Source organism: Stenella coeruleoalba (genome assembly GCF_951394435.1).
Source record: "Stenella coeruleoalba genome assembly, chromosome: 5".
Taxonomy (NCBI): Eukaryota; Metazoa; Chordata; class Mammalia; order Artiodactyla; family Delphinidae; genus Stenella; species Stenella coeruleoalba.
In genome coordinates this window covers 61,968,822-61,989,196 of record NC_137150.1, presented here as the reverse complement: position 1 = coordinate 61,989,196, position 20,375 = coordinate 61,968,822, and the positions used below count along the sequence as shown (strand labels likewise).

General features: G+C 55.8%; 2 protein-coding genes across 7 annotated transcripts in view; one reads left to right on the top strand and one right to left on the bottom strand.

Moving 5' to 3' along the window:
* The window catches only part of CLCN2 (chloride voltage-gated channel 2), a 13,082-nt gene extending 631 nt beyond the window's left edge, over positions 1-12,451 (top strand). Inside the window, exons 2-24 of one of the 4 annotated variants that reach the window (XM_079921312.1) lie at positions 672-828; positions 971-1,102; positions 1,446-1,574; positions 1,661-1,794; positions 1,900-1,977; positions 2,067-2,157; positions 2,248-2,373; positions 2,472-2,556; positions 2,647-2,748; positions 3,618-3,702; positions 3,840-3,995; positions 4,379-4,448; positions 4,687-4,797; positions 5,017-5,230; positions 5,555-5,688; positions 5,931-6,103; positions 6,230-6,344; positions 6,562-6,635; positions 6,868-6,927; positions 7,070-7,108; positions 7,281-7,385; positions 11,633-11,719; positions 11,851-12,451. In XM_079921312.1, the coding sequence (XP_079777438.1) occupies positions 672-828; positions 971-1,102; positions 1,446-1,574; positions 1,661-1,794; positions 1,900-1,977; positions 2,067-2,157; positions 2,248-2,373; positions 2,472-2,556; positions 2,647-2,748; positions 3,618-3,702; positions 3,840-3,995; positions 4,379-4,448; positions 4,687-4,797; positions 5,017-5,230; positions 5,555-5,688; positions 5,931-6,103; positions 6,230-6,344; positions 6,562-6,635; positions 6,868-6,927; positions 7,070-7,108; positions 7,281-7,385; positions 11,633-11,719; positions 11,851-12,045 (2,652 nt within the window). In that variant the 3' untranslated portion in view covers positions 12,046-12,451. The remainder of the gene's footprint in view (positions 1-671; positions 829-970; positions 1,103-1,445; positions 1,575-1,660; positions 1,795-1,899; positions 1,978-2,066; positions 2,158-2,247; positions 2,374-2,471; positions 2,557-2,646; positions 2,749-3,617; positions 3,703-3,839; positions 3,996-4,378; positions 4,449-4,686; positions 4,798-5,016; positions 5,231-5,554; positions 5,689-5,930; positions 6,104-6,229; positions 6,345-6,561; positions 6,636-6,867; positions 6,928-7,069; positions 7,109-7,280; positions 7,386-11,632; positions 11,720-11,850) is intronic. The other 3 variants (XM_079921313.1, XM_079921314.1, XM_079921315.1) reach the window with 3 other exon arrangements.
* Positions 12,452-12,619: 168 nt separating this feature from the next.
* On the bottom strand, positions 12,620-19,757 carry FAM131A (family with sequence similarity 131 member A; the record flags this gene model as incomplete). Of its 3 annotated transcripts, XM_079921319.1 has the most annotated exons (6): positions 12,620-14,117; positions 15,649-15,765; positions 15,922-16,104; positions 16,339-16,432; positions 18,591-18,733; positions 19,373-19,460. In XM_079921319.1, 6 exons carry the CDS (start codon positions 19,458-19,460, stop codon positions 13,642-13,644), a joined length of 1,101 nt encoding a protein of 366 aa, XP_079777445.1. In that variant the 3' UTR covers positions 12,620-13,641. The 3 variants fall into 3 exon arrangements, with proteins under 3 accessions (XP_079777445.1, XP_079777444.1, XP_079777443.1); XM_079921318.1 differs by lacking the exons at positions 18,591-18,733; positions 19,373-19,460 and adding an exon at positions 19,720-19,757; XM_079921317.1 differs by lacking the exon at positions 19,373-19,460 and having other exon boundaries at positions 18,591-18,890.
* Positions 19,758-20,375: the final 618 nt, after the last annotated feature.

Sequence of the window (20,375 nt, the reverse complement as noted above, 5' to 3'; positions counted from 1 at the left end):
CCCCCAACCCACCACTGGTCTCAGGGCAGCTCCAGAATGGGGCTGAGGCCACCAAGCACTCTCTCCCCATCCAGAGAGGCTTTCCACTCCCAGCTGGGCTGGCAGGCTGGTGGGGGGTGGGTGTAGAGAATGGGGACAAGGGGATTAGGGTGGGTGGGAGGGTGCAGCTGAGGCGGTTCCAAGCCAGAGGCCCAGCAGGAACGTGATAAGGATTGGGGCCCCGCCTGTTCCTAGGCCCAACACAGCTGCCCCCGGTTCCATGAGGCCCTTATTGTTACCCATATGCCCTTGACCATCCCCTATTCTCTGACCTTCCCTCCTCCCACTTGCAGACTGCCGTAGGTTTTTCCATCTTTTCCTCCTCTGGGGCCTTCCCTCCCACTCCTCCTCAGTGCTCTGTGCCTCCCCAGGCTTGTGAGAAGGGGACCGATTATTCTGCCACCCCCAGAGCTGTGTCCCTGTACCGTGGCTGTGCCCATCACTCCAGCCAGGACAGCCCCCACGATCTGCAGTGTGCATTGTTCCCACACCCCAAGCCCAAGTGGGAAGTGTGGGTTCAAGAAGGGGTATATAATGTGGGGACTGGGAGAAGGGGAGTTGAGGCCCCAGGAGCCCTCCCCCCATCCCCACTCGGCCCATGTCTGCTGACCCCCATCTTCCCTGTTTCTCAGATGTATGGCCGGTATACTCAGGACCTTGGGGCCTTTGCCAAAGAGGAAGCTGCTCGGATCCGTCTGGGAGGGCCCGAGCCCTGGAGGGGTCCACCTTCCCCTCGGGCTGCCCCAGAGCTTCTGGAATACGGACAGAGCCGTTGCACCCGATGCCGTAGTGAGACCTGGGTTGGGACAGGGGACTTGGCTGTGCTGTGCTGAGGGGGTCCGAGACCATTAGAGCTGCCTGTGGGGGGCGGGGGGACAGGGGTAGGAGCACTTTGGTGCCAGCCTCCCCTTCTTCCCTTCCCTGCTCCCAGTCTGTACTGTACACTGCCATAAGTTCCTAGTGTCCAGGGTTGGTGAAGACTGGATCTTCCTGGTCCTGTTGGGGCTCCTCATGGCACTGGTCAGCTGGGCCATGGACTATGCCATCGCTGCCTGCCTGCAGGGTGAGGACAAGGGCTGGTGGGGAAGGGCTAGGGAGAACCAACCTGCCTCCTTTATGCCACACTTGTCCATTGACCACTTCCCCCGGCCAGCCTGAGTGCCCCATCTTCAGGCATAATCACTGCCACTCCCATAGGCCACAACTTGTTGCCACGCCTATCCAACTGACCCTCTTACCTATAGTGATCTTTGTCTCCGTGCATGCCCTCTAGCCCCCTCCCTACCCCTTGTGCCTGTGCTCTGTGTGATATTCCCTGGGACACCTTGTCACACCAGTATGTCCAGTGGCCAGGAGGGGACTGGGTGTGCGCTTCGGAGCTCCAATGGCACATCCTCTCCCCACAGCTCAGCAGTGGATGTCCCGGGGCTTGAACACTAACCTCTTACTCCAGTATCTGGCCTGGGTCACCTACCCCGTCGTCCTCATCACTTTCTCTGCTGGATTCACACAGATCCTGGCTCCTCAGGCTGTCGGTACAATAGAAGAGAAAGAGAGGGCGGAGAAGGGACCTCCTGAAACCGGCACATCAAATGACTGTCCTGGGATTGTGCCTTTCCAGGGTCCGGCATCCCCGAGATGAAGACCATCTTGCGGGGAGTGGTGCTCAAGGAATACCTCACCCTCAAGACCTTCGTAGCTAAGGTTATTGGGCTGACCTGTGCCCTCGGCAGTGGGATGCCCCTCGGCAAAGAGGTAAGTGCAGGTTGGGGAATAAAGGAGTCCATCAAGTGGAGGAAGAAGCCAGGCCAAGGTCAGGGTGTGCCCCTTCCCCACTCACCACCTGCCCCCATCTCCCAGGGCCCTTTTGTGCATATCGCAAGCATGTGTGCTGCTCTCCTCAGCAAGTTCCTCTCCCTGTTTGGGGGCATCTATGAGGTAAGGGGGACCTTGGGAGAAGGCAGAGGGGAGGGATGGGCTGCTGAGCCCGCACTAACGCCGACTCCCCTTTCCACCGCTCTCGCCAGAACGAATCCCGGAACACAGAGATGCTGGCCGCCGCCTGTGCCGTGGGAGTGGGCTGCTGCTTTGCGGCACCCATTGGAGGTGGGCAGTCAGGTCAGCCCCAGCCCTGCCCTTGGGTCTGAGACGATAGGCCAGGCCCAGGCCTCAAGGGGCGCTCTCCTTGCCCACACCCCGCCCCCGCAGGTGTGCTCTTCAGCATCGAGGTCACCTCTACCTTCTTCGCTGTGCGGAACTACTGGCGGGGCTTCTTTGCCGCCACCTTCAGTGCCTTCATCTTCCGGGTCTTGGCAGTCTGGAACCGTGATGAAGGTGGGGGGACCTGGGGCATGAGAGGAGCCCTGAAATGGCTCAGGTGGGGACCTCCGAGGCTACAGCCAACCTCCCTCTGCTACTCTGCTTCCCTTCAGAGACCATTACGGCTCTCTTCAAAACCCGGTTCCGGCTTGACTTCCCCTTCGACCTCCAGGAGCTGCCGGCCTTTGCTGTCATTGGGTGAGGAGCCGAGGGAGCTGAGGCGGGTCAGAGAGGAGGAGGTAAGAGAGGGGAGACCTCCTTTCACCCAGGTGCTTGTTCCCTCTCCAGTATTGCAAGTGGCTTCGGGGGAGCGCTCTTTGTCTACCTGAACCGGAAGATTGTCCAGGTGATGAGGAAGCAGAAGACCATCAACCGTTTCCTCATGAAGAAGTGAGTTGATTCTGGGGCACTTTGGGTTGTGTGAGGGTCGTGGCCTGGGGGAAGGGGGGTGACAGGTGAGATGGTAGGTAGTGGCCCAGTCAAAAACAGGCACTCAGTGGTGTTTTCCAGACTGAACGTTTTGACTTTTATTTGAATTACCTGAAAATTGGCACTTTTGGATTTTTAGTCAGTGGCAGAGGGCATTTTGGATCAAAGGCTAAGGCTTCCTGTAGGCTCTTGGCCTGGCCCAGATAGCAATGATCCCTGGAGAATGTTTGGGTCTTAGTTCTTCCCTCATGGAGCACAGCTCTCTCAGTTGTGACCCTGAGGATTGGGAGTGGGGAGACCTGAGACATGACTTCTGTTGGGACTGACGTCCTTCAGGGAAGGGGCAACCAACTGAACCTGCTGCCTTTGGCACCTTCGGTCAACTTCATGAGTGACCCCGGCTTCCCCCAACACCGACCTTCACTCTTTTTTTTTTTTTTAACCTCTTTATTGGAGTATATGTTGTGTGACCTTCCCTGTTAAGTCACCTCGGAGAAACAGACAGAGGCAGAAGAAACTTGAGCGTGAGGGGAGGCGTCACGGCTTAGAGGTGTCCAAAGAGGGCTGGGGGGATGAATTTTCTGCTGGTGCTACCCACTTAGGGAGTCAGGAGCCAACAGAAAGGCATTTGGGTTCATTATAACCCTGGATGGCCATCACCCTCAGAGACGTCGTATCATGGATGGCAAAGGGGGCCTTCTTTCAGAACTGTGTGCTTTTATGTAAGAGCCAAGGCCCTGCTGTGACCTCAGCCCTGAGGTATGTGAGGGCACCCAAGCCTATCACCAGTCTGTAGTAAGTATTTGATGCTATGAAATCTACATCTCTAGACGCCTGCTCTTCCCGGCTCTGGTGACCCTGCTCATCTCTACTCTGACCTTCCCCCCTGGCTTTGGACAGTTCATGGCCGGACAGGTAACCCCAGGCAGAACAGGAACTTGTACTTTCTCTTGGGATGCATCCCTTCTAAAGCCAACAGTCCCTGCTCTCCTGTGGGCCCCTTTCCTTCATCCTGTCTGTCCCCCAGCCTGAGGCACCCTGTTCACCTACAGCTCTCACAGAAAGAGACACTGGTCACCCTGTTTGACAACCGGACGTGGGTCCGCCAGGGCCTGATGGAGGAGCTTGAGCCACCCGGAACCTCACAGGCCTGGAACCCACCACGCGCCAACGTTTTCCTCACCCTGGTCATCTTCATTCTCATGAAGGTGGGGCTCCTTACATATGTATGGCCAACATAAGCTTACTAGGTGCGGGGCACTGTTCTAAGCGCTTTCCGTATGTTAACTCCTTTAAGCCTCACCACAGTGCTGTGAGAAAGGTACTATCAGTACCCCTGTTTAAAGATGGGAAGTCGAGGCACAAAGAGGCTAAGTAACTGGCCCAAAGTCACACAGCTAGATGGCAGGGTGAGGATTTGAACCCAAGCCACCTGGTGCCTGAGTCCTCCTTTCCTTCACCTCTGGGGGATTCCAAGATAGCTGGGAAGTTTGTGCCTGACTGATAAGCAAGGTAGGCTTCTGGGGTGGAGCTGGGAGCTGCCTGGGGCCTGGAGGTGCCTCTACCTGTTTGAACGACCTCCTGCCTGCAGTTCTGGATGTCTGCACTGGCCACCACCATCCCAGTGCCCTGCGGGGCCTTCATGCCTGTCTTTGTTATTGGTGAGTCCTCAGCTGCGGTTCTCCCAGCCTGCACCCTCTGGCTGCCCCCTGGCTGTCCCCTGTCTGCCTGGGAGCGGGTTTTGGTCCAGTACCTGCCCCTGCCCCCGCCCCCCGCAGGGCAGTCCCCTGCACTGAATGACCCACCGGCCCCCTCCCCTACCCTCTGACCCTCTCTCTTCCTAGTGTCCCTGCCCACCCCCTCCACTACCTGTTTCAATTCCCACCCCCCTCCCTGAAGGAGCAGCATTTGGGCGTCTGGTGGGCGAAAGCATGGCTGCCTGGTTCCCAGACGGGATTCACACAGACGGCAGCACTTACCGGATCGTGCCTGGAGGCTATGCAGTGGTGGGTGAGTGCTGCAGGTCCCCCGTTGTCTTGGAAAACCCCTGGCTGGGCCACAGGGCCAGAGGCTCTGGCGCCCCCTGCTGGCAGAAACCAGGCTTCTCTTGGCAGCAGAAGCCCACTCCCCAGGATTGTACTGGGCAGCCCAGAGGGTCCCTACAGGACTGGCGGGTGGCGTCATCTGGGGCCTGGGCACCCTGAGGAGACTGAGGGTGGCTGTCCCCAGGGGCGGCTGCGCTGGCAGGAGCAGTGACACACACAGTGTCCACGGCCGTGATCGTGTTCGAGCTCACAGGCCAGATCGCCCACATCCTGCCTGTTATGATCGCCGTCATCCTGGCCAACGCCGTTGCCCAGAGCCTACAGCCCTCGCTCTATGACAGCATCATCCGAATCAAGAAACTGCCCTATCTGCCCGAGCTGGGCTGGGGCCGCCACCAGTATGGAGGACTGGGTGACAAGGGGGGAGCGGTTGAGGGGCAGAAGCCACCCTAGGACTCCCTCCCACCCACCTCCAGCAAGGTCTTCAGCCAGTGAGGCTGGGAGACCAGCCACCCTGCTCCCTCCTGGCCAGAGCTGCCCTTGTCCACTCCCTGGGGGAGCTGTGGCTGACCCACCCCATTAGAACGAAGGCAGTAGGTACACCTCGGTCCTTAGCCCTTGTCCCCATAGGCTCTGGGGCCTTCCTCACGGCCCTGGGATAGTATGCTCCGGGCTACCCTCCCCATGCTGATGGCAAACCACGTGCCTCTCTCTGCTCTCAGGCAGTACCGGGTGCGAGTGGAGGACATCATGGTGCGGGATGTTCCCCACGTGGCCCTCAGCTGCACCTTCCGGGACCTGCGGTTGGCACTGCACAGGACCAAGGGCCGCGTGCTGGCCCTAGTAGAGTCCCCTGGTGAGACCAGGAGAGGGCCCAGGTGCTAGGGTCATCTGCCTGGGTCGCTGCTCAGGAAGGGGGAGGGGCAGGAGCTCAGGACCAGTCTCCTTGGTTCCAAAGGCAGTAAGCTAGCAAACCCAGCCAGGGTTTCCCTCGGGAGTGTGGTTTGTGTCCAAGGCCCCACACTGGGTGTGAGAGAAGGTCAGGGGGGTAGGAGGGCCTCACCCCAGCTCCTGAGTCCTCCCACCTGCTCTCTCCAGAGTCCATGATCCTCCTGGGCTCCATCGAGTGCTCACAGGTGGTGGCATTGCTGGGGGCTCAGCTGAGCCCAGCCCGCCGGCGGCAGTACATGCAGGAGCATCGAGCTGCCCGGACCTCTTCCCCCTCCGATCAGGAGAGTCCCCCCAGCCCTGAGACCTCCCTCCTCTTCCAGGTGAGGGGAGAAGCCCCATGGCAGGGGCACCCAGACTTCCTAAATGTCATTGTGTAGACTGTTTGGGAGGGTGACTTAGAGGTGGTCCAAGGCCATGGGCTCCCCAACCCCTTCCTGCCTGTGCAGGTGAACACAGAAGACTCGGGCTTCCCTGCAGCACGGGGGGAGACTCACAAGCCCCTGAAGCCTGCTCTCAAGAGGGGGCCCAGCAACACCATGAACCTCAAGGAGAGTCCCACAGGTGAGCCCATCTGCTAGCACGACGGAGCCAGAGACCAGCCCCAGAGATGCATTAGGGTCCCTGCCCAACCTTTTTACTGGAGCACATCCCAGCTAAGAGGCTGCCCAGATGGGCCAGGAGCAGAACCAGGACGCCTCTCCCCTTGCCCTCCTCACCTCTCCTGATCCTCTCCAGCAAGGATGACATTGCCCTCAGGGCCTTGTGTTTGGGAACACAGGGAACATGGAGCAGGCAGGCATCGCCCTCAGAAGCCTCTTCTGTGGCAGTCCGCCCCCCGAGCCTGCTTCAGAGGTGAGTGGTTAGAGCCTCTCCATCTGGCTCTTTCTCTCCAGCTCTCTCTCTGACGCTGAGACCACCTGTCCGTTAACCCTGCAGTGCCTGCCTCCACTCTCCCTGCCCTTCTTCCCTCCCTGATATCAGCTGTCCCTGCACTGTGCCCTTCCTCCCAGCCCCACCACTTTCCCTCACCTCCCTCCTCCCTATAACATCAACTCCTCTTCTCTCTGGTTTGGCGCTAACAAAGTTGGAGAAGTCGGAAAAATGTGACAAACGCAAGCCGAAGCGGGTCCGAATTTCCTTGGCGGTAAGTGCTCCCTCTCTTCCTGCAGCTCAGGAGCACTAGACAGGGAGGGCCGGGCTCTAGGCAGGGTAAGCTTCCCCTGAGCCGGTGAGATACACCACCTCCCCCAAGCCCCTAGCTGCCAACCTTCCTTCCTCTCTCCTAGAGTGACTCGGACCTGGAAGGCGAGATGACCCCTGAGGAGGTAAGGTGTGACTGGACTCTGGACTCTTCTTCCTGAGTGTGTTCAGTCATCATGTTGGCTGCTGTCCCCATGGGAGGGACCATGGGGTAGGAAGAAGGGCAGGCCAACTTTCAAGGAGGTGAGAGCAGCTTTTGGTACTTTCTCCCTAACCCTCCTAGTCTTGTCCCCTCAGATTCTAGAGTGGGAGGAGCAGCAACTAGATGAACCTGTCAACTTCAGCGACTGCAAAATTGACCCTGCCCCCTTCCAGCTGGTGGAGCGGACCTCTTTGCACAAGGTAGGGCCAGAGGCCCGGGGCCGCCTGGGCTCTCAGGAGCACAGGGTGGGGAGCTAAGTCCTCCCACAAGTTTGGACTCAAGCCAGTGGGGAAAAAAGAGACAGGAGAGAGTGGGCTCTGTGCTAAGATGTTTTTCAAACACATTGCTTCAAACGATGGGAGGCCAGGAGCAGGGCCCCTTAGCCTCTTCCTGCCTATGGTGAAGCCAAGCATCATTTTTCTTCTGCTCAGCCTTGCCCCCAGGGAACTCTGGACCAAAGCGGCAACAAAGACAGGGCTGGAGCTGGGTGGAAGCCAGAAGGCCTCTGACCTTCTAGAGTCAGAGCTAGGCAGGAGGCTGCCAGCGCCTGACAAGGCTGATACACCCACGCTGAAAAAAATGGGTGAGAAATAGGCAGGATAAGAAAATCTAATAAACAAGCGAACAAACATCCAAGTAGGATTGGGGACACTGCAGAGAAGAGATAAACAAAGATGAGAAGTGCCTAGTGGGGGGCTTGGAATGTCAGACCCCAGAAAGTCTGACTCAGTGTAGGCCAAAGGAAAACTGGTAGAGACACAGGAAGATAGCTCAGCAGAAGGGCACAATGGCCTGCATAAATGCAGAGAAAACTGGAGTGCAGTGCGGTGGGTGAGGCTGACGCTAAGAGAGGGCAGGGGCTGTCTTTGCAGGACTGCCTCGGGCCCCCCAAGAATGGCGCAGCCGGCATCATTGGGCACCTTCAGGCCTCTGAGCGAAGGCGGGGAGTACAGGCACACCCAGCAGGCTGCTTGGGCAAAAACCAGGGGGGTTTAGCTAAACTGTTGACAGATTTAACGTGCAAGCCTCTGAGCACATTAGACGGGGGAAGAGGAGGAATTTTCCCAAGGTCTGCAGCTTGGGCAGCTAGCTTAGACACAAACTGTGCCCAAGAGCCAGCCTAGTGCAGACAAGCAGGGCAGGAAGAACAGGGGACAAAAGCAAAAAAGCAGAAGGTAATAAAGGAACGTATAAGCCTTTGGGTAAAGACCTCGGATCAAGATGAGTGGGGAACTGCAGTGCAATTGCAAGAAAAAAAGAAGATAGGCCTGTGAATAATACATTTGGCTTTTATTTAAAGCCTTTCTTCCTAAGACCTCTAAAGCGTTTCTATCACCTTACTTAATCTCCAGACATCACACAATGACGATGATAACGCTGACGTGGTTTTTTTTAGTGCCTGCTACATGCCAGGCAGTGGGCTGAGCTCTTCACATGTTTAATTTAATCCTCACAACCACCCTGTAAGATGGGTATTGTGATATTCTAGTTTTTCTATCCTAGTTTTTTTGTTTTTTTGTTTTGTTTTGTTTTTTTGTCTTTTTGGCGGTATGCGGGCCTCTCACTGTTGCGGCCTCTCCCGTTGCGGAGCACAGGCTCCGGACGCGCATGATCATCCGCCATGGCTCACGGGCCCAGCCGCCCTGCAGCACGTGGGATCTTCCCAGACTGGGGCACGAACCCACGTCCCCTGCATCGGCAGGCGGACTCCCAACCACTGCGCCACCAGGGAAGCCCCTCTATTCTAGTTTTTATGAGGACATTGAGATTCAGAGAGGTTAAGCAGGTTGGCCAAGGTTACACAGCTAGTAAGTAGCAGAACTAGGGCTGGAATCCAAGATGGTCTGACCCAAAAGCCTATGGATTTAACCATGTTAATACACAGGGAAGCTGAGGCAGTGAGGAGGTTACTTGCCCGAGTCAATATAGCAGAGTCAGGCCCAGAGGCCAGATTTCCTGGCCCCAATCCCAGGATTCTTTTGGAAGGCAAAACTGACCCTCTCCCTGTCAATTCACTGTTTCCAAGCCCAAGAAGTATGGGCCCTCCGGTGGGCTCCCTGGTGTCTAATTAAATGAAAATGAAAAAGAACAAAGTAGGTGTTTGTTGCAAACTTAAAAATCAGAGGAAGAAATGAAGCCTTTGAGGAACCAACTAACAAAAGTATAAAGAACTGAAAGTGATAAGAACATACAAGATGAGAATTCAAAATGTCCTAGTAGGCCTGAGGAGTCAGTAAGTAGTAGCCCCGTGAAGTCCAGGAAAGGAACATGCAGAGGGAAGAGGAATACACTGGAGACTATTTAGGAACCTGTGCCACTGGACGTCCCCGTACCATCAGAGTGCCTCATTCATTCAGGGCCGCCTGCAGAGCAGCAGTGGGTGGAGGGGGGAAGCTAGAGTGCCAGCGGGCTGAACCCGAAACCTTGTCACATTTCTTAGCCTCTGTGCCTCACTTTACTTCTCTGTAAAATGGGATCGTTGTGCCAACATAGGTTTTTCTGAGGATTAAAGTTGATAACATGTGAAGCACTTAGAACAGTGCCCAGCACATAGTAAGTATTCGATACATGTTAGGAATTACTGTTACTACTTATACTGAGAGGTGAACAACAGGAGACTTTAAAAGATGGTGTCGTGAGGGAAGGGCTGAAGCGTGGAAGAAATGGATGTTCTCAGAAGAGGATGAGTGATTATCTGAGGCTGGAAGCTGGGGTGGCTGGCGGCATCTGAGGCTGGAAAGACAGGCTGAGGCGAGTTTGGGAAGGGTCTCAATGGGCCATTCTGGGGAGTCTGGGGTCTAACTCAAGTTTGAGAAAGCTCTTAGTATGGCAGAGCCAAGTTGGAGGGAAGGGAGGCAGAAAGCAGAACCCATTAGGATGTTGCAGCCCTGTCTGGCGAGGATGGTGAGGAGGTTGGGGGGAATGGCCAGGATGTTCAGAAAGTCAATCAGTAAGGCTTAGTGGGACAAGTGGTTTGGAAATCTAAAAAGCATATAGTCTGCCAGAAGCTCACTCTGATTAGGATGGTGGAGAACAGAAAATCAATGGGAACTATTTAATAGGATCCTTGGGAGAAGCTGAGAGGGATTATTAAATGATAAGGCAAGGCTAAGGGATTATTGAAACAGGAAATATAACGATATGCTTCCCTCTGAAGTCTTATGAAGAAATTAAAGATAACTTGTAGCACATAGGATTCAAGTTAGATATGAGGAGGAACTTGCTAACCACATGACAGTTATGACGTAGGCATGGAAGGAGCACAGAAAAGTGTATTCTAAAACTGAACTTCTATCTCCTTTTATAATTACTGTCATGTCTTAGATGGAGAATTTAGCACTGTATAATAAAACATTTTTAAAGTGTTAAGATGATAACAGTGAGTTCTGAGTAAGTGGTATTCAGGAAGCTGGGTTATTAATGCCCATTTTGATTCAAATATTAAGCCAAAACGCTTACAAGTAAACTCAAAACAGTGCGATAAATGATGGGCCAAAAATTCCAGGAACTGCTGAGTCAGTAGAGTGGTTTTCAAGACATCTGGCCCAAGAAAATCCACTTAGAGCACAAGGGGAACTGCCTGACAATTTCTGAACCCTGGTGATTACATTCGAAAGCCTGGGGGGAGGGCCCGAAGCAAGAAAAACATGGGGGGATGGGCATGACTGTTGTCCTCCTGGACTGCAAGCTACATCTGAAAAGGACCCGGGATGCTACTTGGGCCCCAGAAAAGGCAAACTGTTTGAGAGGTGTAGAGTGCTGCAGGCCAAGATTGGAGGGGTACCAAAACTGGCCAGCCGAGAGCCAATGGGAAGCATGTATCAGCCGCAGAGGTGAGTTAGGGGCAGAGGATTCAGGGCCAATACCCTTAAGGGGGAGTGGGGTGCGTGTGGAACTTTGGTCCATGACTAATTGGACAGCTGCATGGGATGACTGGTGCTGTGCTTCCTCCTTCTATAATGTGATGAAAAGTGAGCTGGGGCTGCAAGGCCACTTCTTCCTGGTGACCTTGAGCGAGTCACTTCAGCTCTGACCTTCATGTTGCCTCTCCTGTAGAATGGGTATCATACTTACTTCTCAGGACACTACTGAAATTAAATGTTAATGTAGGAAAGACCTAGCCCAGTGCCTGGCCAATCATCTGATGTCGTATTTCAACAGTTGTTCTCTCTTCTGTCCTCCTTTCTAACGTGGGACAAAGAAGCCTTCCTCTGTCCCTTGCTCCATCAATGTAAGCAACATAAAGATTCCCACTATCAAGTTTCTGAGGCCTGGTTACAGAAACATTCTATTGTTCTTTTTCCTCCAGTGGTTCTGTCCCCTTCCTCACCATCCATCCTCACCCCTTCTACTGCCCCCCACCACCTTGTTCTGGGTCCCTCTGGCCTATAATCTAGAGCTGTCCCCTCACACATCAAGTCCAATGTGTTTTCTCCCCACCCCGCAGACTCACACCATCTTCTCACTGCTGGGAGTGGACCATGCTTACGTCACCAGTATTGGCAGACTCATTGGAATTGTCACCCTAAAGGAGGTGAGATGATAGTGACCACTTCCACTTCCAAAAAGGCTCAGAGGCTTATGTCCAGCCACCTGGGGAAGTGCTGGGGAGGAGTCTGAGCAGGGAGCTCCGAGTCCACACATCTGATCCTCTCACCTTTCCAGCTCCGGAAGGCTATCGAGGGCTCTGTCACAGCACAGGGTGTGAAAGTCCGGCCGCCCCTTGCCAGCTTCCGAGACAGTGCCACCAGCAGCAGTGACACAGAGACCACTGAGGTGCATGCACTCTGGGGGCCCCGCTCCCGCCACGGCCTCCCCCGGGAGGGCAGTCCTTCTGACAGCGACGACAAGTGCCAGTGATCCCCTCAAGGGGTGGCCTGGGATGGCAGTGGCCATGGCTGTCGACCCAGATCCTGCAGCTCTCCTGTTCCTTCTGCCTTGGGAAAACAGGAGCTCCAGCCCCGCTTCCAGACCTGGGGTGCTAGCATCTCCTGGCTCATCCTACCTGAAATCTGACCCAGTGCCCACCTGCAGCAAATGTTCCAAGGGCAGGAAGGTCAGCACTGCCCTGACAGGGTGGGGGTGGGTTCACTGGACCCCTGCTCCCCCTTTGAGGGAAGGGGTAGAACTAATATGGGTTTATACTGGAACCTCCCGTCACCAGATGTACATAGAGATTTACAAAGATTTTTATATTAATTTAATAAAACAAATTCTTAAATAGAACAAAATAAACACCTAATGAGCCACTTCTATGTAGAATGCTTGTGCCCACCGGCTCCTGTTCTTACCTTGGGCCCTCTCACCTGCCAAAGCCTACGAGGCTCCACATTCAGCAGCCACCCACCCCCCCGACAGCCATAAAACTCCAGAGCCTGCTGTCCGTGGAACGCAGGGTCTGCAGAGGCCGCCACCACCGCTTGCCATCAACACCCTGGTTGGGGCGCAGTCCCCCAGTAAGGTAGCTTTGGCCTTTTGTTCAGCCAAGAAAGGCACTACCCTCTTTCCTCCCCAAGGAGAGACGCTCCCTCATGACTGTCACTCGTTGGCACCATTCCTGCTGGCAGCTGCCCGGCCACCTGTGTGGCCCCCTCGTGGCCCTCTCTGGAAGAACATCCAAATCACGGCTCCGTGGCAACCAGAGCCATCCCGTCTTCCAGCTCCACCCTAAAGAGAACTCTTGAGTGAATGGGGCAGCCCCCGGGCTGAGAGCCACCGGGACCCTGCCCACATGTCCTACAAGTCGCTGGGAAAGGGCCCAGACCCCGCCAGGGGGGCCAGGGAAAGGGCCGAGAGTACAGGCCTTCATCATTCCAGTGCCTCCCAGAGAAGATCCGACTGAAAGAACAGACCAAGACCCCTCTTTAGGAAAAAGAAGATTTAGAGATGATGGACAGGTGAAGCACAGCACGAGCCCAGCTGGGCGAGGGGCCCTTGGGGGGACAGCTCAATCCAGAGGCTCCAGGAGGGTCAGAGCCACCCCCCACCCCGGGCGGGGGCAATTCTGTCAAGCACTACACATGGACTCGGAGGTGAGGAGAGAAGCAGAGGAGAGGCAGGGGGAGGGGGTGGGGAGGCAGGGCTCCCTCCCGCTCCACCCCACACAGCCCAGTCACAGCTGCCCCCATAGGGGTTCACATCACCCAAGGGGGAAATGTGCACGTGGTGGTTTTGATTTAAGAACATGAACATCACTGTCTGCCACAGCTGTAGCCATGCCCCAGGGGCCCCGGGCAACCCCCGGCAAACCCCAGGAGTGGGGGCAGGACATGCGCCCCCAGCCTGGCCCCTGCCTCCTCTGAACACTTTCATGCAAACACACAATGGAGGAGTGAGTGCTCCCAGGAGCCCTCCAGGCTTTGGAGCTCTGCTGGAAGCCTCGCCCGTGCTTGGGCACAGAGGCTCTGCCCCCAGCAGCGGCCAGGGGACACATGCCACCACCGGGCATGATTTGGGTCACTGTTCCTCTGGCTCCACCTCATCCTCGTCTAAGGACACCACCCCAGAAGAAGCTACGTCAGAGGCTTGCCGCTGCCGTTCCCAGCTGCTCGCTGGCGGCAGGCAGAGCGGCTGGCAGTCCTTGCAGGGGGCTGGCTCCTCCTCAGCAGGAGAAAGGCAGGACTCTGTGAGGGGCGAGCTGTAGAGCGAGTCCTGGGCCTCCAATGGGCCCAGGCTGCGGAAGGCACTTTCCCGGCTGTGGGGCAGTTTGGCGAGGAGCAGCTCGTCGCCCAGCAGCTGGGAAGCCAGGCGGGCCGGGGAGCCCAACAACCCGTCCTCCAGGCTGCACAGACTAGAGCACAGGGTCTCTGGGGACACGGTCTGCGAGCAGTCGCTCTCGGGTTCCACGGAGCCCTGGCGCATAGGCCGGGAGAATCGGTGGCCGGTGAAGAGGTCCTGGAGGTGGGGCCCCAGGGGCAGCTGCCCAGTCATGTCTGCAGGGGGAGAGAAAGAAGACAGCCCTGCTAGCCCCACTTCAATTGGCCAACCTGGAATGGAAGCCGCATCCTCTCAGCTCCACCCTCACAGGAGCTGAGTAACTTGGAGCAAGTCACTTAACCTCTCAGTGCCTCGATTCCCTTAATGGTGAATTGGGGGTTATAAATTTACAGGGTTCTTGAGAGAACAACAGACTCTGGTACACCATATGAAACAAAATATACAGGGATACCATACATGGTGCAGGTTGTTCACTGCACGAGGGGAGCCTGTCCAAGGCAGTGAGTGAGGGCTGAAATTCAGCACTCACTCTACCCACCAAGCAACATGCTCTAGCATGGGTCTGTGCCCACCAGATAAAGACATGCCTTTTTCTAATTTGCACAAAGATTCCACATAGGTTAGTAGTGGCCTTGGATAAATGTTAGTTATTATCATTATACCAGGAGTCAAAGCAAGCCTGGAACTCAATTAAACAAAAACGCTTGTGGTTCAGGCATCCAAATCAGTCCCCTCTAGACCACAGCAGCAGTCTCCCGTCTGCTCTAATGTATTGCCCACCTTGGAGAACTTGTTAATTAGCTGGAGGGGTCGGGGTGGGCGGAGGCAATGATCTTCAAAGGCAAAGGGGGGGGGAAGGTGGCCTGTGAGGTTTGAGCCCAGAAGCTACAGAGAAAGTCAGCCATGTGGTTCAGAGAATGGAAGATGAAAGGAGGGCCTCTGCACAGCTGCACGGCCCCCCGCAGGGTCCCCTCTGCATGCCCTGGCCCAGAGAAAGGTCCACAGGCAGGCCTTGGCTGGAAGGCAAGGATGCTGAGCTGGAGCCAGCGGCCCTGTGGGCAGTCCAGGCCCAGCAAGCCTTCCTGTTTGCCTGGGGCCCCAGCCCTGTGAGGAGCTGTGCTGCTGCACTGCGGCTCCTCTGCGCTGCCACAGCCAGCCAGAAGCGGACCCTCTCAGAGAGCAGCTGCTGAGAACGTATCAGTGAGGTCTCTGGGCCTATTTTTTTTTTTTTTTTTTTTTTTTTTTTTTGCGGTACGCGGGCCTCTCACTGTTGTGGCCTCTCTCATTGTGGAGCGCAGGCTCCGGACGCGCAGGCTCAGCGGCCATGGCTCACGGGCCTAGCCGGTCCGCGGCATGTGGGATCTTCCCAGACCGGGGCACGAACCCGTGTCCCCTGCATCGGCAGGCAGACTCTCAACCACTGCGCCACCAGGGAAGCCCTGGGCCTTTTTTTTTTTCAGGACTGCAAAGCCCAACTGCACAGACAGGCAGAGAAGGCTCAGCACCTGTGAAAGAGGAACCACTCCATTTCCAACTGCTGACTGCCCACCCACAAGCGTAGATAGCCCACCTGCCCCTTGAATGTCAAGGACTGCCTGGACAGAGTCTGTCCCTCTCCTCTCCCCTTCCACAGCTTGAGGACATTCTGGATCTCCCCTTCCAAAACAAAGGCCAAGCTCTGAATCACAAGGCCTATCAGGCAGTTCCAGCCCAGCTGGCAGCACTAGCAATGGGATGTCCCCTCACCTGAGTCAGTTCCCCCAGCAAAGTCCTCATCATAGGATTCATCGGTGGAGTCCTCCCCATCCACTGATGACCATGCCCGGAGCTTGGCTTCTGCAATGGCGAATTGCTCGGCCACTCCTGAGAGGAAGGACACAGAATTCGTTTAGCAGAGAGGATGAACTAAGACTAGGGCTCAGCTTGGACACAGGAGAGGGTAGACACAGGGGTGTAGAAAGACTCCAACCCCCACATCAGGCCCAAGGAGAGGCACACGAGCATCCCTGATAAACCCACCTGCTGCAAAGCGAGCCTCTTGTTCACCCTCACTGAGGTCTGAATAGGAGGAAAAGGCTGATTCTAGGGCAGCGGGCGAGTCACTTGGCTTGCTCCAGCCCTTCCACTCAATGAGGTGAGCCACTCGGCCCTGGGCCATGGCAGTGGGCTTGGTCACGTGGTCCTTCACTACCTGGGAAATACCTGAAGGTGGGCCAGAGTGAGGAAAGCTGGTAAGGGGAAAGACCAGGGAGCATCTGGGAGGGAAGTGGTAGGGTCCACATGTGCCCTTGGGTGGGAGGAGGAGGCTGGGATTCATCTGAGAAAGAGAGGAAAAGGGAGATCCCAGCAAGAGCTCACAGGATCCAGTCCCCAAGGGCATGTGCAAAAGGGCAAAGAAAGGACCAAATGGCCAGAGGCACGGGAGAGGGTGCATACCATGCAGGGAGGATCTGGCCAGCGCAGCAATCTCCTGGATAGTTAGGGCTCTTCGGGACTTGGGCAGCATCGCGACTGTGTCTCCAACATTCACCTTGGGTGACAGCATCAGAGGGTGAGTGCCCCTCTGACAGCAGTGTCCCCCAGATGCCCGTACTCCACCCAAGGCATCAAGCGGATGTGGGAGCCGAGAAGAGATGCGAGAGCATCTCAGATGTCCCAGTGGCTGCTGGGATATGTAAGAGGGTAAGAAGCCAGGATCAGCAAACTGTGTCCTCCCAGGGAGCAACAGAGACTCCGTCAGGCCCAAAGAAGCAGAACTGCAGCTAACCCTCCACTGTCCCAGCTTGCAGAGGGGGAGGGAAGCAGGTTGGCAAGTAAACGGAGTGGGGCCTTTGAGAAGAGCAAAGAGGAGGGGACAAGGGTATGGGAAGAGGGACTTCCCTTCAGGTCCTCTCTCCCTTGCCCCTCTCCTCCTCTCAGTCTTCTGACCCCCATTCTAGCTGTTTCTAGAGCCTACAGCATGACCAAAACCAAGCCCAACACCTTCTCCCCATATCTGGCCCTGCTTCCAGACTTCCTGACTTTGCATCACCCCACCATTCAGCCTGGCTCCAAACCTCAGCTCTCCCCTATCTTGCTTACCGTATCTGGTGTTAAGACCTAATGATTCCATCGCCAAACTGTCTCTTATAGTACCCTCAACCATTCCACTCCCACTGCCACTGCCCTTCCTCAAGGGCAAGCCCTCAGTGCCCCTTGCCCAGATTAGCACAAGTGGTGGTCCCCCAAGTTCCAACTCACGCTGAGACTTGGAACACACTGTTTCCTCAGCCCAGAATGTTGTGTATGTAAGTGTTCCCCTCCCCCCTTCCCATGACTGTCTGGCTCTTTCTCATCTTTGGGGTCTTGGCTGAAATATTACTCTCTCAGAGGGCCTTCCTGGCCACCCTACCAGTAGTCCATCCTCCCTCTGTAGTCTGTAACAAGCCACCATCCTCAATCGACGTACCCCGTGTGTGTCATTATGGTCTATTTCCTGTGTTTCCTTATTTCTTGTTGATCTTTAGCTCTTTGAGGAATTTGGTCTCTCTTGGTCACTGCTGCACCCTTGTGTTTAACATAGCGCCTGGTACACAGTAATCGCTCAAAATACATAGGCTGAATGAATGAGGCAAAGTATAAATATAAACAAATAATTTTCCTGGAGTGCAACTGCTCACAATATATCCCTATTTAAAATCTTTCCTGGACTCCTCCAAGGCCCAGTGAAGCGCAAGCTTCACAGTCAGGCACTGAAGGAACCCACTCCGTGAGGCCCCGGCCTCCTTCCAGGCCTGCTTGGAATCCACCACTGATCTCCTCTGCCCAGTAAAAGTCCACTTCCCCACCTTCCCTCCAGGCAAAGGAACGCAGCTTTCCCCTGGGCGAAGAATGCCATCCTTGCCTGACAAAATGCTCCCTACCATTTAAGGCCTGACCCTCAAGTGCCACCTCCCATTACGTTTTCAGTCCAGTTTCTCTCTCTGTCCTCTTGGATGCCTGCAGCCCCACCTCAGCGATGCCCTTGCATCTCTCCTGAGGGATCTTGGGATGGCAAAGCCTGAGTCTGATTCACCTGGGTTCCTACCTCCACCCTACCCCTGGCTCAGCGCCCCTTGGCAGCCCGGGGAAACGTTTCCCTCAATGAATGAATGAAGTCAGAGGCACACACCCCCTCCTCGGCATTGCCTAGCTCTCCTCCGTTACGTTCCCACCCCTCAGAAGAGGGACTCCACCTGCCCCTTGACCTCAGGCCCACCCTGTCCCTCCCCTTCAGTACCTGGCTGACAGCGCCCCCAGGGTGGTGCCGGCAGCTTCTGGCCAGGCCTGGGGGGAGGAGCACCTGGTGGGTGTTTCCTGACTCGCCCCCCTCCCACCCATCACTCCCCCCAGCCACCGCCATCCTTGCCTGCGCTCACGCAGCTGCGGCCCAGGCCCAGAGAAAAGGTGTATGTCTCCCTGGCAACCCATCACCATGCAACAGGGTCTCCAGGGATACGGCCCGGGATGCGCTGACGTCAGGGCCCAAGGCGCAAGAAAGCCCGCCCGCTGGCACAGCGCCAAGCAGAGCAGACCGGCATGGGGGCGGCCTTGGGGCCCCGCCGGCCGGATAGCGCCTCCGCTCGCTCGCAGGAAAAGGGAGCCAGGAGTAGGCTGGCGAAGCGGGATGCGGCACACCCTCCCCACTACCAAAACCAGGGGCCCAGCACCTCTGGCAAGTCCTGACTGTCCACTGAGGAAGGACGGGAGGACCGGCTCCAGCCTCGGAGGGTCCGAGCAGATCCCAAGGAAGATAGAGACAGGCCCCGAGGAAGTTCGATCCACTCCACAGCCCACGCCGGATCCGAGGCCACTGAGGGGTGGGGGGAAGGCTTTTCAGCGGGGCTCGCACTTCTGCCGAGATCCCCATTTTCATCCGGGGTTGCCGTTCCATTTCTCCATACCACCTCCCCCACCTCCCAGAATATAAGCATCCACCTGGAGCGCTCCGCAAGTCTGAAAGCCCCCATCCCACAGCCCTGAACTTCAGGCCTCCGGGAGCCCTTTGGTGGCAGCCACTCCTCACCATCCTCCTCAAGATATATCGTGTCATCAAAGCCCTAGGTATGAAACCTAATCTTTGATAAATTCGGAATTTTCTCAGGTTTCTCAGCCTACCCATTCCTCTTGGAAAGCACACCACAGTCTTCCACCACCATCACCACCAACAACTTGGACCCTTTACAGGCTTGCTCTGGTTCCTTCCTCTCGCCAGCCACAGCTTGTGCGCAGCCCTTTACTCTTCTTTTCTGACAAACCCGTGATTTTTTCTGACTTTCGCCCCAGTCCCCTAAGGCTTTTTCTTAATGCCCTGTTTGGCCCCAACTTGGTTGCTCCTATTTCAGCCTGGTTCCCAAAATCTAAGCCAGAGTAATTTTCCTCTTGCCACATAAGCATCCTATTCCTCAGCTTCCCATCACCTCCCAAATCACATCTGCGTCCCTGATCTCACCTCTGCGACTTGTCTGACAAGTCCATCGTCCTCCAGGCCCTTCACGCTGCCACAGAAACATTTTGCCCAGCACAGAAATCATAGGCATGCTGGCTGTGTTGATGCAGAGAACCAAAAGCCCAGAACTGCTCCAGGCTCAGCTCCCAGTTCTGTTCCTATTTTGGCTCCGGATGCTGAGCCAGTCCCCTCCCCACTTGGAACCTGTGCCTAGTCACATAAGGAGAACACTTCTGCCTCATGGCTTTGAGGAGGTGGGAGTGCCAGGGCCCAGCTGAGCTCTCTGGAGCTCAGGGAGATGAGGCTTATCCCCTAGACAGTGCCAACAGGCAATGTACATAACAACTGACCTTTAGCTGGAGCAGCCGTCTCTGTCCCTGAGCCTCAGCCAGCTGGTGGTCCCCAGAAATGCTACCAACCAGAAGGAAGACACAAGGTTACAGGCCATCCCTGGCTGCCAGCTGGTACCTAATCAGGGCTCTTGAGGCTAGTCATGAGGTCAGCCAAACTCTCCTGACTAAAGGAGGGATGGCTTCCTGAACTCTAAGCCTTAGCAGGGCCAGAGGAATCAGAGCAGCCTGCTGCTTCTCAGCTTCAAAAGTCATGAGATTAATTTAGGACTACAAATCCCAGAATTCCTCATGTGAACCCAAGTAAAGTACAAATCTCAGCTAGAGTCTTAGCTCCAAAGAACCTCAAGTACCACACATACTAAGGCCTGTGTGACTGACCACCTGCCCTGAAAGCCCAGGACCCATTCCAAATCCAGCCCTCAATGTCACAAGCTCCTGCCTGGCCTAAGGCATGGAGAAATCCATGACACTGGAGTTAAGTAGGCTGGCCCACCTCAGACACTAGAACTACGGCCAGGCCCCAGCGTGCACCACCATCTGTGGGAACCAAGGCCCAAGCAGGGATCAGCAGTTGTGGGAAGGATGACTTGATAGCCTCCCTTGGGCTCCTGTTTCCCTCCACAGGGTAGGGTGATTTTTGTTTCCGTTGGGAG